At 39.3% G+C, this 12,810-nt stretch overlaps 1 protein-coding gene across 1 annotated transcript in view; it reads right to left on the reverse strand.

Moving 5' to 3' along the window:
* The window catches only part of bicc1a (BicC family RNA binding protein 1a), a 63,114-nt gene that overhangs the window by 23,517 nt on the left and 26,787 nt on the right, over nt 1-12,810 (reverse strand). Inside the window, exons 3-6 of the mRNA XM_075478474.1 lie at nt 11,316-11,385; nt 4,217-4,296; nt 3,103-3,261; nt 1,872-1,925 (exon numbers count right to left, since the gene is read on the reverse strand). Coding sequence (XP_075334589.1) covers nt 1,872-1,925; nt 3,103-3,261; nt 4,217-4,296; nt 11,316-11,385 — 363 coding nt within the window. The remainder of the gene's footprint in view (nt 1-1,871; nt 1,926-3,102; nt 3,262-4,216; nt 4,297-11,315; nt 11,386-12,810) is intronic.

A 12,810-nucleotide genomic window follows, 5' to 3' on the forward strand; every position in this document is an offset into this window, starting at 1 on the left:
GACCCTGTTTCTCTCTCCAGCACACATCTCACTCACCCAGCCATTCTCACAAGCAAACAGAGCCTTGTTGGTTTTGGTCAGGTCACAGTGTAGAAGCGTGTTCACTGCAGTAAACTGCTGTGGTGTTGAAACCCAGCAAAAGTTCAAAGATGTTACAGCTCAAAAGGAGCGCAGAGGTCCTCAGCCCACTAAAGCTGAAGGCTGGGCTTCAAATCAGACTTAAACTGAAGATGGAAAAGGCTAGGAAATGGGTTGGAGGTGGGCTTGCCAAAGGGGCTGAGGCAATTTTACAATTGGTTTGAGGAAGTGGTTGGGGAATAAGTAAGGAATGGTGCTTGTGGTTTAAAGGAAGTGTTGAAACCAGGTCCTTCACCTTTCTTCCACTGCAGAATTAGGTAGGGAACGTTATACCCCCTCTGCTAATTTGTAACTGTTATACTTGTGGAGCTAATTAATAAAATACACAAATGACAAGGGGAAATCCGACAAATATCATGACTAATAAGAAGCTGATGCAGGTTATAATTTTGCCTAAACTACTGACGTGAGTCGTGTTCAGTCAGCATCTGCAACTAACAGGTTTATGGAAAGAAATAAAAAAGCAAATACTCATGGGTCTGACCCAACAACCCAGTGGCTAACCTGGGCATTTGTACGTTAAAGCTAAGAGGGCACATTAATCAAATGATGCAGACATTTCTGTGGTCAAGCCAGCCGTCTCTAAAAACTGAATACCACGGACACGGCTGGGTAACTGTTGCTGGGTTTGATAACTGCCAAGACATTTCCTGTGTTTTCCTCCACAAGTGTCACAGAACCAGTGTCCCACCCCAGCAAAAAGCACGCCTAGTTTAGTTTTGACTCCTGGTCATGTATCACATCACTACATCAACTAGCAACTGGCAAGAAAACTATCCATTAGAGGATTTTAACAATGAATAACGGGAAATTCAGCTGATGGAAAACGCAAGGTGTCATTACAAGAAAAACAGTTTTAAAGAAGCACAACACCAGAGAAAGAAATGCTGGTGTAAGCGGATCCAGTTAAAAACATGAAACAGAGCTTAGTAAAAATATTATATTATTGCAAAAAGTCAATACTTCACCAGAAATGTTCATTTAAGAGCCCATTTTTTAATAGTTCATTCAATGATCCCAGACATCTCTTGTTTATTCAGTTTCACAATTCTATGCTTCATAATCTGTTACAACCACCAGCCATCCCTGCACAATGACTGTGACAATGTCTGACTTTGTCAGAGTAAATATAACATGTTGGGCAGATAATCTTAAAGGGCAGCTGATCTGACCACCACAGAGATGCAAACACCTGCTGACTTTTCTGTCCCATCCAGTGAGTTACCAGCCTTTGCGTGTTATTGTCAAGCTGGAGAAGTGGTTCGCAGGGTTAGACTCACTGGTATTCACCTTTTCGTTTCTCACTGCCATCATAATGGTGGCTTTTGCCAGATTAGAGGCTGGGTTTTGGCAAAGACATATGCTCACAGTTGTATGAATCTTAATTTTTTCCCTTTTCCTGTGCCATATAAACCAAGATGTCAGACAAACAAAGAAGTGGAAGAGGGTAAATCAAGGAAAGTAATAGTGCTATAGAAGAGTGGACGATCACTCTGAGGCTGTAGTTGGTCTTTACAATTTAAATTTGCCTTGCTCCAGTGGCCAAAAGCACAGAGAATCTGATAGATCATAGGTGGGGCTGCAAACAAAGAGCAAGAGAAAACAGGCTAACTAGATAAAATCCATAAGCCTGATAAAATACCTAAATATCTGTCAATTTTAAAGTTTTTTGTACCAACTACAGCCTGGGTGGATTATCCTTTTCAGGCAAAAGTGGCTGAGCTCCAACTTACCCTTATTTTGACGCGAGCTGCCTCTACCCCTCCTGGCTGTCCTGCGATAGACACCTGTTAACAATAAAAATATGTAAATTAGTAAGCCCAATGCAAGTTGAATAATAGTTTTGATACATTAAGCTGCATATATGTAGAAAACACTGAAAAGAGCAAATGCTTACACCTAAAATTAAAACCCTTTGTGTGATTTTATGGTCTGTAATGCTTTGTAAGCCATCATCACAGTGGGTATGCAATCAAATCTAGCTTGTAGTAGTGTAATGAATAATTCTAATTATATATTAAAAAATTAAAAAAAAAAACGCAATTAGGGAACCTTTTAACACAGCCACAAAGATGAGAGGTTTGTTCATTTCCACAGTAATTAACTGGACATATGACCTGCAGTGTTACTAGTCTAGAACAAACATTATTAAAGAATTAACTAATTAAACCCAACCTGAAGCTGACTGGCATGGCTAATCTGTGGAGCTGCTACACAAACAAAAACACTCTGTAGAGTAGCGAGCAGCAATTACATATTTCAACATGAAAATCAATGTTAAGCCTCAAAGTGTGCTCCAACAATATTCTGGGTTTCCTCAGCTCCTGACAAAGACAAAGTGTAAGCATATCATTGTTTATGTTCATCCAGTTAGCCTATCAACAACAATGTACCAATGAAACCTTTTGAAACCAGTGAAAAAAAGACAGCTTAAGGGTTTTGGGCCCTCAGGGAGTCTCTTGCTACTTAACAGTCTATACTTGCATCATCAGAGCAAAACTGGAGGGAACTGAGCAGTCTGAGATACAGAGTACTGAGAAGTTTAATGGTGTCGAATATTCAAACTCTTCTCTGGATTATCCAAAGGGATGAAATTGAAGTCAGCGGACGTTTAAAAGATAAATACACTTCTCAGTACTTGGAGAGCAGCTGGCAAAGATGCACATCTGATGCTCTGCTGGGCAACAATGCTTTCCTGAACTTTTCATTTGAGACATTAATGACAATTCCAGCTAAACACATAAGCCTTTTCCATGTTGGCGAATAAAAAAACAAAACAACAACAACAACAACTGAATGGACTTCAGGGATGCATACACAGATCAACCGAGCAACCTTCGTAGGGAGATCAACTGTAGAGGAATGATGACAGGAAACAAGGCAGGACAATGCAAATAGTTTCCACTAAAACATAATTATGAAGCAATGCTGAGGCTCAAAAAGACTGAAAAACAAGGGTCAAACCTGGTTGCTTTTCTCTGCCTGGTTATTCCTGTTAGAGTCTGGGAAATGGATGTGGCACCCCGTCTCCTCCATCACCCTCTTGATGTTGTTGCCACCTTTGCCAATAACGTGCGAGTGCTCTGTGTGGGAAACATCCATCTTCAGCGTCACCCTGTTACTCTGATGAGCAAAAGAAAAAGAGAAGTGTGGGTGAAATGTAATATCGTAGAGATTGAAGCATGTTCGAGTGTCTGACCAAGAAATAAACTTTAAAACTTAATTTTACCAATGGCAAACAAGGCGATTTACAATATCAAAAATATCCAATATGACTCCAAACAGTCACAATTTCCCTACTTTTAAACACTTCATATCTATGGTTGCTCAGAGAAAAAATAATGAACAAATATGTGGGCAAATAAAAAAGCTGGTCTATCAAACTAAAAGAGCCTTCTTGTGACAGATTAATTTGAAATTGCATAAACAAAGATAATCTGGCATCGTTCCCCTTTGTATAGCTGCCCAAAGTGCATGGATGTGTTCCTGCCCCCAGGGGGTGCTACAGTGCAGCTGTCCAGGTATATGATTTCTTAGGTTGCCATGGCAACAGAGGCTATGCACACACAGCAATCCATGACAAGCCTGGATCATGAGTATCTGCCTAGACTTGAGACAAGCTGCACCTCACTGCTGTGTAATCTGTCACTTGGAGTGGTTAGAGTCGGTCATCCAATAATTGGAAGGTTGGCGGTTCGATTCCCACTCTCGCCACTCAAAGATTGGTGAAACTGACAGCTGGAGGGGTATCAGTCCACCTCCTTGTCACGGCCGACGTGCCCTTGAGCAAGGCACCGTACCCCCATGTTCCCCGGGCGCTGTGAATGGCTACTCACCGCTCCAGTGTATGGCATCTGTATCTATGAGTGTATGTGCATGTGTGTGTCAACAGGTGCCAACCTGGATGGGTTAAAAGCGAAGGACATATTTTGTGTATATGCATGTATTATGCATGACAATAAATCTGATCTTAATCTTAATCTTAATTTAGCTAAACTGAAGAACAGGGTTAGACTAAGAAAACTTCAGATAAGTACAAAAATGCCATGTTCATGGTATTAAAAGGTGTTAACTATACCTTTGTGTCAAGAACAGACATAATTCTGTCTTTGGCTTCTCTCACGTTGTCCCTCTTCCCGCACACCTTGATGTGTGGATCTGCAAGTAAAAGACAGAACACGTGGACTCTTAGTTTGTCTACGATTGCCTTGCAGCTGATAAGGCACAGACAGAGAAAGTAAGACAAGTTAAAACCATTTAACCAACAAGACAAAGTAGTCTGCGTTTGTCAGCAAATTACAGAGAATCAGAGAAAAGCTCTGTGGCAATAATTGCTGCTTTGGTATTTGAGGAGTCTCACTGAAGTCTTCAAGGAACCAGCCTTTGGTGGTGGGGAAAGAGCACGTCCCAGTGGAATTAAATTCAGGCAATCTGTCATTCCACAGGACTTAAAAAAAACACTACTGTGCTGCTATCATCTAAAGTATTTATAGAAGACAAGGACACGTTGTTTTGCACCTCAATCTGACATACAGCTGCAGAATGTTTTTGCATACAACTGAAAAAAGAAAATCATTTCAGTTTCTTTCAGTACATTTTACTGACAATGTTTGACAGGACCTTTGCTGAAATTCGACCAGAGACAACATACCAGATGAAAACAATTGTAGCAATGCATGTTATGATTATTGCAAAGTTTGTGTTGCCACAAACATTTGTGTTGTCATTTTCATCGCAATTTTCAATTTTTTATCGTTTGTATTTGGCTTCTGTTAATTGACACTAATTGCTAATCTCGAGGCCGTTTAAATACATGAGATGCAGCTCCAGTAGAGATGTCCCAATCATGAGTTTTTTCTGTTGTTTTACACGGTTGCTACAGCTGCGTTCAATGAACGATAATGGACACATGGCTAATTAGCATAGCAACACGGACCGCTATACCGAAGCCATTTCTCAACATGTCAATGATAACATACACACAATTCCCATTTTTCTAACTTGAAAAAAGTAAAAACACAGGTGCTACACACTGATGTCACAGAATTGGCGGGAGACCAGCAACAGAGAAGCATGTTTCCGTAAAGCAGGTGTAACCAGCTCAGACATGTTGTGGGTTCAATGTCTTCTGGACACAAAAACGCTGCGTTCAATGTCATTGAATTTGTATTGTATGCTTATTTCACGTTTTATAACAGATGTTTATTTTTCAGATTTTCCAAACTTTACTCCTGCAGTGTGTAATTATCGATCTGAGTCATTTATGATTGAATGTTGGCCATTCAGAGTCACCAGTCCATTTGATTCTTGGATTTTCTATGGCACACAGTTGCAAACTATACAACATAAGAACATTGTAGTTATTTAAACATTTTTACCCCAAAAATAATAATAAAAAAATCATAGAAACAAAAGCATTTTTGCAGAAAATTGTTGATTCTAACAAAGGCAGAATGAGTTTTTGATTATTTTTTAATTGACACAATAATATCAAAATGGTAATCTAGATAATTCTAGATAATCATTACTGTGACAAAAAATATTGATTGGGATATCTCTAATTTCAAATGGCATCTATAACATCTTTGACAAAGGCCATGGATTTTGTTGCATAACCAACACCACATTGTCGTTGACACATTGGGGTTTTCAGGGAACCTGGTAACTTGGAGGAAGCAATTAGATTTGCCAAAGAGCTTTTACAACAGAATTACAGATTACAATCATTAGTATGGCAGGTAATCATAAATATCATGATGGTGACACCCCTGGCAGTAGCATCCAAATTTTATGTGTAAATACACTTCAAGGGTACACAAATATCGATCAGATAAACATCTTAATGGCTGAGATAAACTGCGCGTCCTCTTCCTCTAAATGCTCCAGTTAAAATAACAAAAACACTGCACACATTCAAAGCTAATGCTTGTGTTTGGGTAGCGGTGGGTAAGCTTACATTTTACAGCTGCAGCATGCCGAACCCCTGGAGAATGCAAATACAAAACACGCGAATGCGCACACACACACGCATGAATGAGCATGAGTGCGGACACATAAAAACAACAAAAACAAAAAAATAGCAACAACACTACACTCCACTCTCACAGCCCATTGCCTGTTTTGTTTTAACTGTACTGAGAATCAGGAAGTTCACTAAGCCCCCTTCCAGGAATACCCTCCCCATAAAGGCACACTTGCACACACGGAATCTCAGATTTACAGTAAAACATTCAAGCGGGAAGGCCTGAATAAGATTTATTGTTGCAAATTCACTGGCACCTCAGCCAAAATTCATGGTTGCGTGTTGACACTTTCAGTGGAACACCTAGAAAAACAGTCAGGGAAGACCATAAGCTGTGCATTTATCTTCACGTGCCAAAGGTGTCAGGCAATCTCAACATACTCTTCCCAGAGATGATACATAAAGCAAGGGAACAATAACGGCTCTTAGACTGTATGAGGGGTAAGTACTAAAGAGAAACACAGAGGCAGAAACAAATGCTGGCAAACGAAAGGAAAAAAAAAAAAAAGCACAAAGTGGGATGAGACTTATCACAGCCTCAGCACTGGCTCCAGGAAGTTTTCCCATCATTCAGCTGAGAACACACACATCTCTCAACCTTCTCCTGTGGCACCAGCTGTAGCCATTAGAGGGAGTATGGTTCTTCCAAGTGTCCCCCCTCTAACCTGCACAGCACATCTGGCAAACATTAGCCATCTTAAACGAGTGTTGCAGTTGTGATGTAGAACACCCCCGCATTTTTTGAAGTGGCGTGTGTTCTGCTCTTTTCTTTCTTTCCCTCTCTCTCGCCTCTGGATGATTGATTGTGGAATAAAAAATGAACACCTTTAGTCCTAATTTGGCACACAGACGCCTATAAAAACAAACAACAACAAGGGTAGACTTGCAGCTGCAAAAAAGTCTTTTCAGTCGCACAGATTTTACACAGTTCCCCTCGATGGAGAAAAAACCTCTTGACCCAGAGCTTTCAGCTGGCAACGCTGAAGCATTTTTCCAGCTACATTTGAAAATACCACACAAATGAAGGGAATTAAGCTCAGTTGGCTCTGCCTTTTCCATTCAAAACATCTGCGGAAACACTGAAACTCACAACTGGCAAGTAGAATTAGGATGATTTTCATATACAAACAAAGAAGACTTAAAATATGCTTAAAACAAAGACAATCTCACTATGCTGACCAGTCTGTCGCACAGTTCTGAAGTTGCAGCACAGGCTTGTCTCAAATTAGAATGATAGTCCTCACTGTGTTAAATCACTATCAGTTTGCAGCTACTGTTGGCTTTCCAGAAAGGCTAAAAACTGGTCTTATCACACATATACAGGTCTTAGAGATATCTATCTGCAGGTGATAAATAGCCACACAGTTAATAGAGTAGCTGCCATTTTGATAGACTGCGGCCCTGTATGCAGGGTGGTTACAAATGTACAAATCCACTCACATCTGCTACAATCCTGCATAGTGTAATTGATTCCAGACTGCTTTGACACAGATTTCTAATAAACCAAAAGAAACCAACACCCTAACAGAGTAAGAATGTAGACAAAATAGCCAAAAATAATTTGTTATAATGCACCAAAACAAAAACAGCAACGTAATCCGCTATTTTAAGTGCAAAGTGAGTTAGTTTTATGTCGCGTTACACACTGTGCGACATGATCAGTGTTGCCATAGTTACTTTGAAACAGTAATCCAACTACTGACTACTGATTACTTCTTTAAAAAGTAACTTAGTTAAGTTACTGACTACTTGCTTTCAAAAGTAACTAAGTTAGATTACTTTTAGTTACTTTCAGCCGAGGCTGATCCCCCGCCCCTATAACATGAAAATGACTACCAGTTCTGCCAATACTCACTTTATTGACATGCATTTTAACCGGAACATCAAAAATGACACTGGCATTTGCAAACTTTTTCTGGAAATAGGCTTACATGTTTTTTAAATAAAAAAAAAATAAGACAGTCTTTCTTGACTTTACTTAAAATATAAAAAAACCTCTTACGTAAAAAAGTAATACATATTGAACATCCCTTGAACCTGTAGTTGTCTAACATTAGAGCAGCAAGAAGTGGTTTTATGAAACAAAAACAGTATAAATAAATCTAAATACTCTTTCTTCACTTCATTTAACTGAAATACTTATTACAAATTAAATGCTTTTTTGACTTCATTAAATCTAACTTAAATACTTCTTATAAAAAATAAAGTAGCGTTTCTTGACTCAATTTAACATAAACACTTCTTTTAAAAAAAAAAAATACAATAGACATTCTTGACTCCATGCATTTAACTCTGATTGCATCTATCTATGAATTACGGTAACACTTAAGTTATATTGAACATGTAGTTGTCCCGCATTAGAGCAGCAAGGAGTGGTTTTACAAAACATCAGTCATTCACTCGCAGCGATGCAGACAAACGGACGGTCATAACACGTAACCTGCTGATAATTATGGGCCCAAGCCAGTATGACAGTCAAGTTTTTGACCGAAAAATGTCACGTTTATCCACTCGTTGACCAATAAAAGTTTAAACAAACCTGATTGATCGTCAGACCCGTCGCTTTGCAGAAATGTTTGTATGCTAGTCGCCTACAACTGCAGCTGTTACTGGATTACCCAAAGCTACACCTGACGAAGTATACATATAGATAAACACCCGTACACTCATTCAGATATCATAGAGGATGTAATACAGTACAAAGACGTTAACAAGTCATCTTTGAGTCATCAATTGCGACCAGGTAAGATAAACAGCTAGCTAGCCCTCTCCATAGCACTGCCTGAAACGTAGGCTATATGTTATAAAGTTAGCACGAATAGCTAAACCTATCAACTATCGTCTGTGACAGGCACTGATGAAAACTGTGGTTTAGATTGGTGTATTTATTTAAAATGATAAGGGAAAGTGAGTAAAATGTAACAAATGATATCGCTGGTGTTTAACATTTTAGTGGGACAGATCACTTTTACTGGGTAGGTAGATGTAAAATAACGAGTGACTTCAGGCGAACCCCGCTCCCGTCGCGGACACTGATATAACTCATAAGAAAACGAAATTATCCCAAATTATTTCAATACAAATGTATGGTTGTAATAATCGTGAATATATGTTGACAAAAGCCAAATATATGTTCCCCTGAAATGCAGAAATAGTAACGCACGATGTTTTAGATAAGTAACTTCAATCTGACTACTATTTTTGAAATAGTAGTTGCGTTAGACTACTCGTTACTGTAAAAAATAGTCCGACTACAGTAACGCGTTACTAATTAACGCGTTACCTGCATCACTGGACATGATACAGGCCAAATGGACTGCAGATAATTGTCTCGAGTAATTTCAATGATGACTTTTGTGAGGTTTCAAAACACCAGGTGATGCATCCTCCTCTGGCTTCAGGTGAATCTAAGCCTTTAAGAAGTGAAATGTTTGCTGCTCGGCCATCTTGCCCTTTCTTCTTTCCTCTCAGTCCCATGAGACCAGGTCGTTAAAGTGTACGGCCAGCTCCACCTCTCTTCTCTCACAAATGTGTACACTCATAAGATAACGACGTGATTATCCAACATTCTCTTCCCTTCTGCTCGCCTGAGTTTACACAACACGGCAGGAAACACTGCCAGGCCACAAATTATTGGTCAGAATTTTAAGAATTCTCTCTTTGTGCAAATAACATCCTTCCAGGTGGTTCTGGACAGAGGTTTCATGAATGAACTAATATTTAGGGTGAATGAAGGGTTAGGTGTGAATAAATTGCTGAGACTTAGAATTGATTAAGTATAAGAAAGAAAAATGTTAAAAGATTCCAATGTAATCCCATCAACATTTCTCTGAGCGGAGTGACTGAGGAAGTTACATAATGTCAATGGATCGCACATCTGGTTTAAAGACGCATGCTGGCAATTCTCCTGAGGGAAACAAAGTGGGCACAACTACAGCTACAGCTACCCCCCCCAAACCCATCATTCCTCCCCTGAATCCCCGCCCCACTCTCTCCCGGAAGAGCTTTAAATAACCGTGATAATCTTTTATTGGTAACAGAGTGCTGGAACAACTTTGCCAATATATGCGTGGGCCTCAGCACAAAACAACTCCCACACCTCCGCCAACGCCCCCACAGCTAAATCCAAAAGTCCATGCAGATAAAGTTACTGGCTTGTGATCAACAGCTTTCATCTTTTCCAACTATTGAACTATCCTCTTAATAAAGAATGGTATTCAAACTTTGTAATGCTTCCTGTTACATGAACACATTTCTGGCTAAAACAACAATGACTTATAACCATAAATATGAACTCTAATGGAAAGCAAACACAAGTCAAGTTTAGCCGTTAGTCTTGACACAGCAACAAATTACATGCATTGCATCTGATATGTGGCACATTCAGACTGGTAAACCAGTCGAAGCACTACATAATCTTAACAATAGTTTGAGTTTTGATAAAATCCCTAAAACTAAATTGTTTTCTGGGTGCTTCAACTGTTTTTCCACTGATCATTAAACGGTATTAGTTCTAAATACTGTGAAAGGATGATCAGAAGAGCCAATCAGATTTTTTTTCTAAATGAGAGGGAGAGCCGTACCGTCTCTTTGATATTTTGATTACCCTCATTTGAAGCCATTACTGAAGCTTCAAATTCAGGTCAGATCACACACTTGTGAGTAAAGCATTAAAAGAAAAAAAAAACAAAAAAACAAACAAACTTTGAGCTCACCTGATAATGTCAGTACAAGTACCAGGTAGATATATACAGCCAAGCAATGCTAAACCCAGATTCATGATTATCATAATTCACAAAAAAAAAAAAAAAGGGACTAATTACTTTTATCTTCTCTATTTCAACACCTTAAAAATCCTGTTGATCAAAACAGCATATTCTATAACAGTAGCTGTACACATTTGCTCACTCATTAAGCACAAGGAGACCTACAGCTATGCAAGGTAATGCGATATGCAACATGTCGAACCATCACTCCTCACCAGTCTCTTTTCACCTATCCACGTATGTCTGCTGAAGCCACACAGTTAATGAGCACAGCAGATGAGACGCACACATGAAATAAATACCTAGATAAATTACCATGTCATTTAGGAGGTATATATAGAGGTAGTCTTGAAAGAAAAAACTAAAAGCAAAATAGAAAGATTCACCACCTTTTTTGGATTTGGCTCCGATTTTCAGTTTTGAAGGCCAGGCTATCTGCGTTTGGGTCTCATCCATGATCTGAAACAGAATGAAGGACTGACATTAGTTTATCACAGACACCAGTGCTGGCAGACACTGTATGCTGGCAGGCAAAAATAAACACACAATCTTGGTACTTCAGTGTTGGATATAATCATTTTAGTTTTTTAGGAAAACCACTGTGTTGTTTTAATGTGGATGTAGCTTAGTTTGGTATGTGGACAAGTAGCAAACTAGATAACTTTACAGAACAAATGGAACAAGGTGTTAGTATCCAGCAGCAGTTAAAAAGACACATTCAATTTTCAAAATATAGTATGGAACCAGAAGCAGTCAAAAGGAGTTGTGATTATGTCCCAGATTGAGTTCAAGTACAAACGAATTCTGCATTTTTAAGTTTGGAGACTAATTGTACATTTATGTGCACACGTGTCATAAAATGCTGTTAAAGTCAGCACGGGAAAATCTCCCATCGCTATGTCAACAAATTCTAAACATATTCTGACATCATACCAAGGAATAATGGCGCAAAATCTGACATTTCAAGCCAAAAGCCCCAGTTAACCAGTTCACACTTTAACATTAATTGGGGTCAACCTCGAAGACCATTTTCCAAAATGTTCAGCTTCAGACTATAGGCGCAAACGCTAAGAAAAATCTGCAGTTATCCAAACATCTGTGTTCATGTGTACAGGGCCTGAGATCTATCAGTGATCTATATAGATGTTAGTTTAAAAATGTCTGGTGACTTTATATGATGTTTGCAGACACTTATCTGATCCTGCTCAGCCCCGAATGCTTTCCATCTAACTAAAAATGAAAACAGAATAGAAGAGTAAGAGGAGTTGGCTTTGGAACACATGAGAAAAACTAAAGCCAATCTATGTGAGAGCCCTTTGACAGGTCTACACACGGTAACAAGGAGCATATGTATCAATGGGGGAAAAAAGCAAACTGCAGGAAGTAAGAAAGAAAGAAAAAAAGCAATGAGCTGGAGGCTGCCAGCGTTTCAATAAAAGGAAAAACGGGGGAAAAATATAACCTTTGCTTTTTGACCAGGAAGAAGCTCACCTTGCTCGCTTTCCTGGCTAAAAATCCCAAAACAAACCCATTCAAACCTGCCTCATCCTGGGGAATAGTTGATGTTAGTGGAGAGGGGGAAAAACACACACTGTCTTCGAATGACTTTGTCCTCAATGTGCTCCATCCTTGTTTTTACGAACATCCCGCGGTCCTCTGTTTGTTTTAATCCTTTCCAGGGGTTTGTGTTTTCGGGGTGTTTCAGCCACGTGATGAAGCACCAGAGGACTGCTTAAGACCATTACATGAGCAGCGGCTGCCACTTAATATACCTCAGTGGCCAAATGCATTAAGCCATCAGCCAAACAGTCTTATTCAAATGGTAGTGACAGTGCATTAAGATCCATCATCACTCCCTACAGATTTGAAGCTTAATAATACTTT

Source organism: Odontesthes bonariensis, chromosome 2 (genome assembly GCF_027942865.1).
Source record: "Odontesthes bonariensis isolate fOdoBon6 chromosome 2, fOdoBon6.hap1, whole genome shotgun sequence".
Classification (NCBI taxonomy): Eukaryota; Metazoa; Chordata; class Actinopteri; order Atheriniformes; family Atherinopsidae; genus Odontesthes; species Odontesthes bonariensis.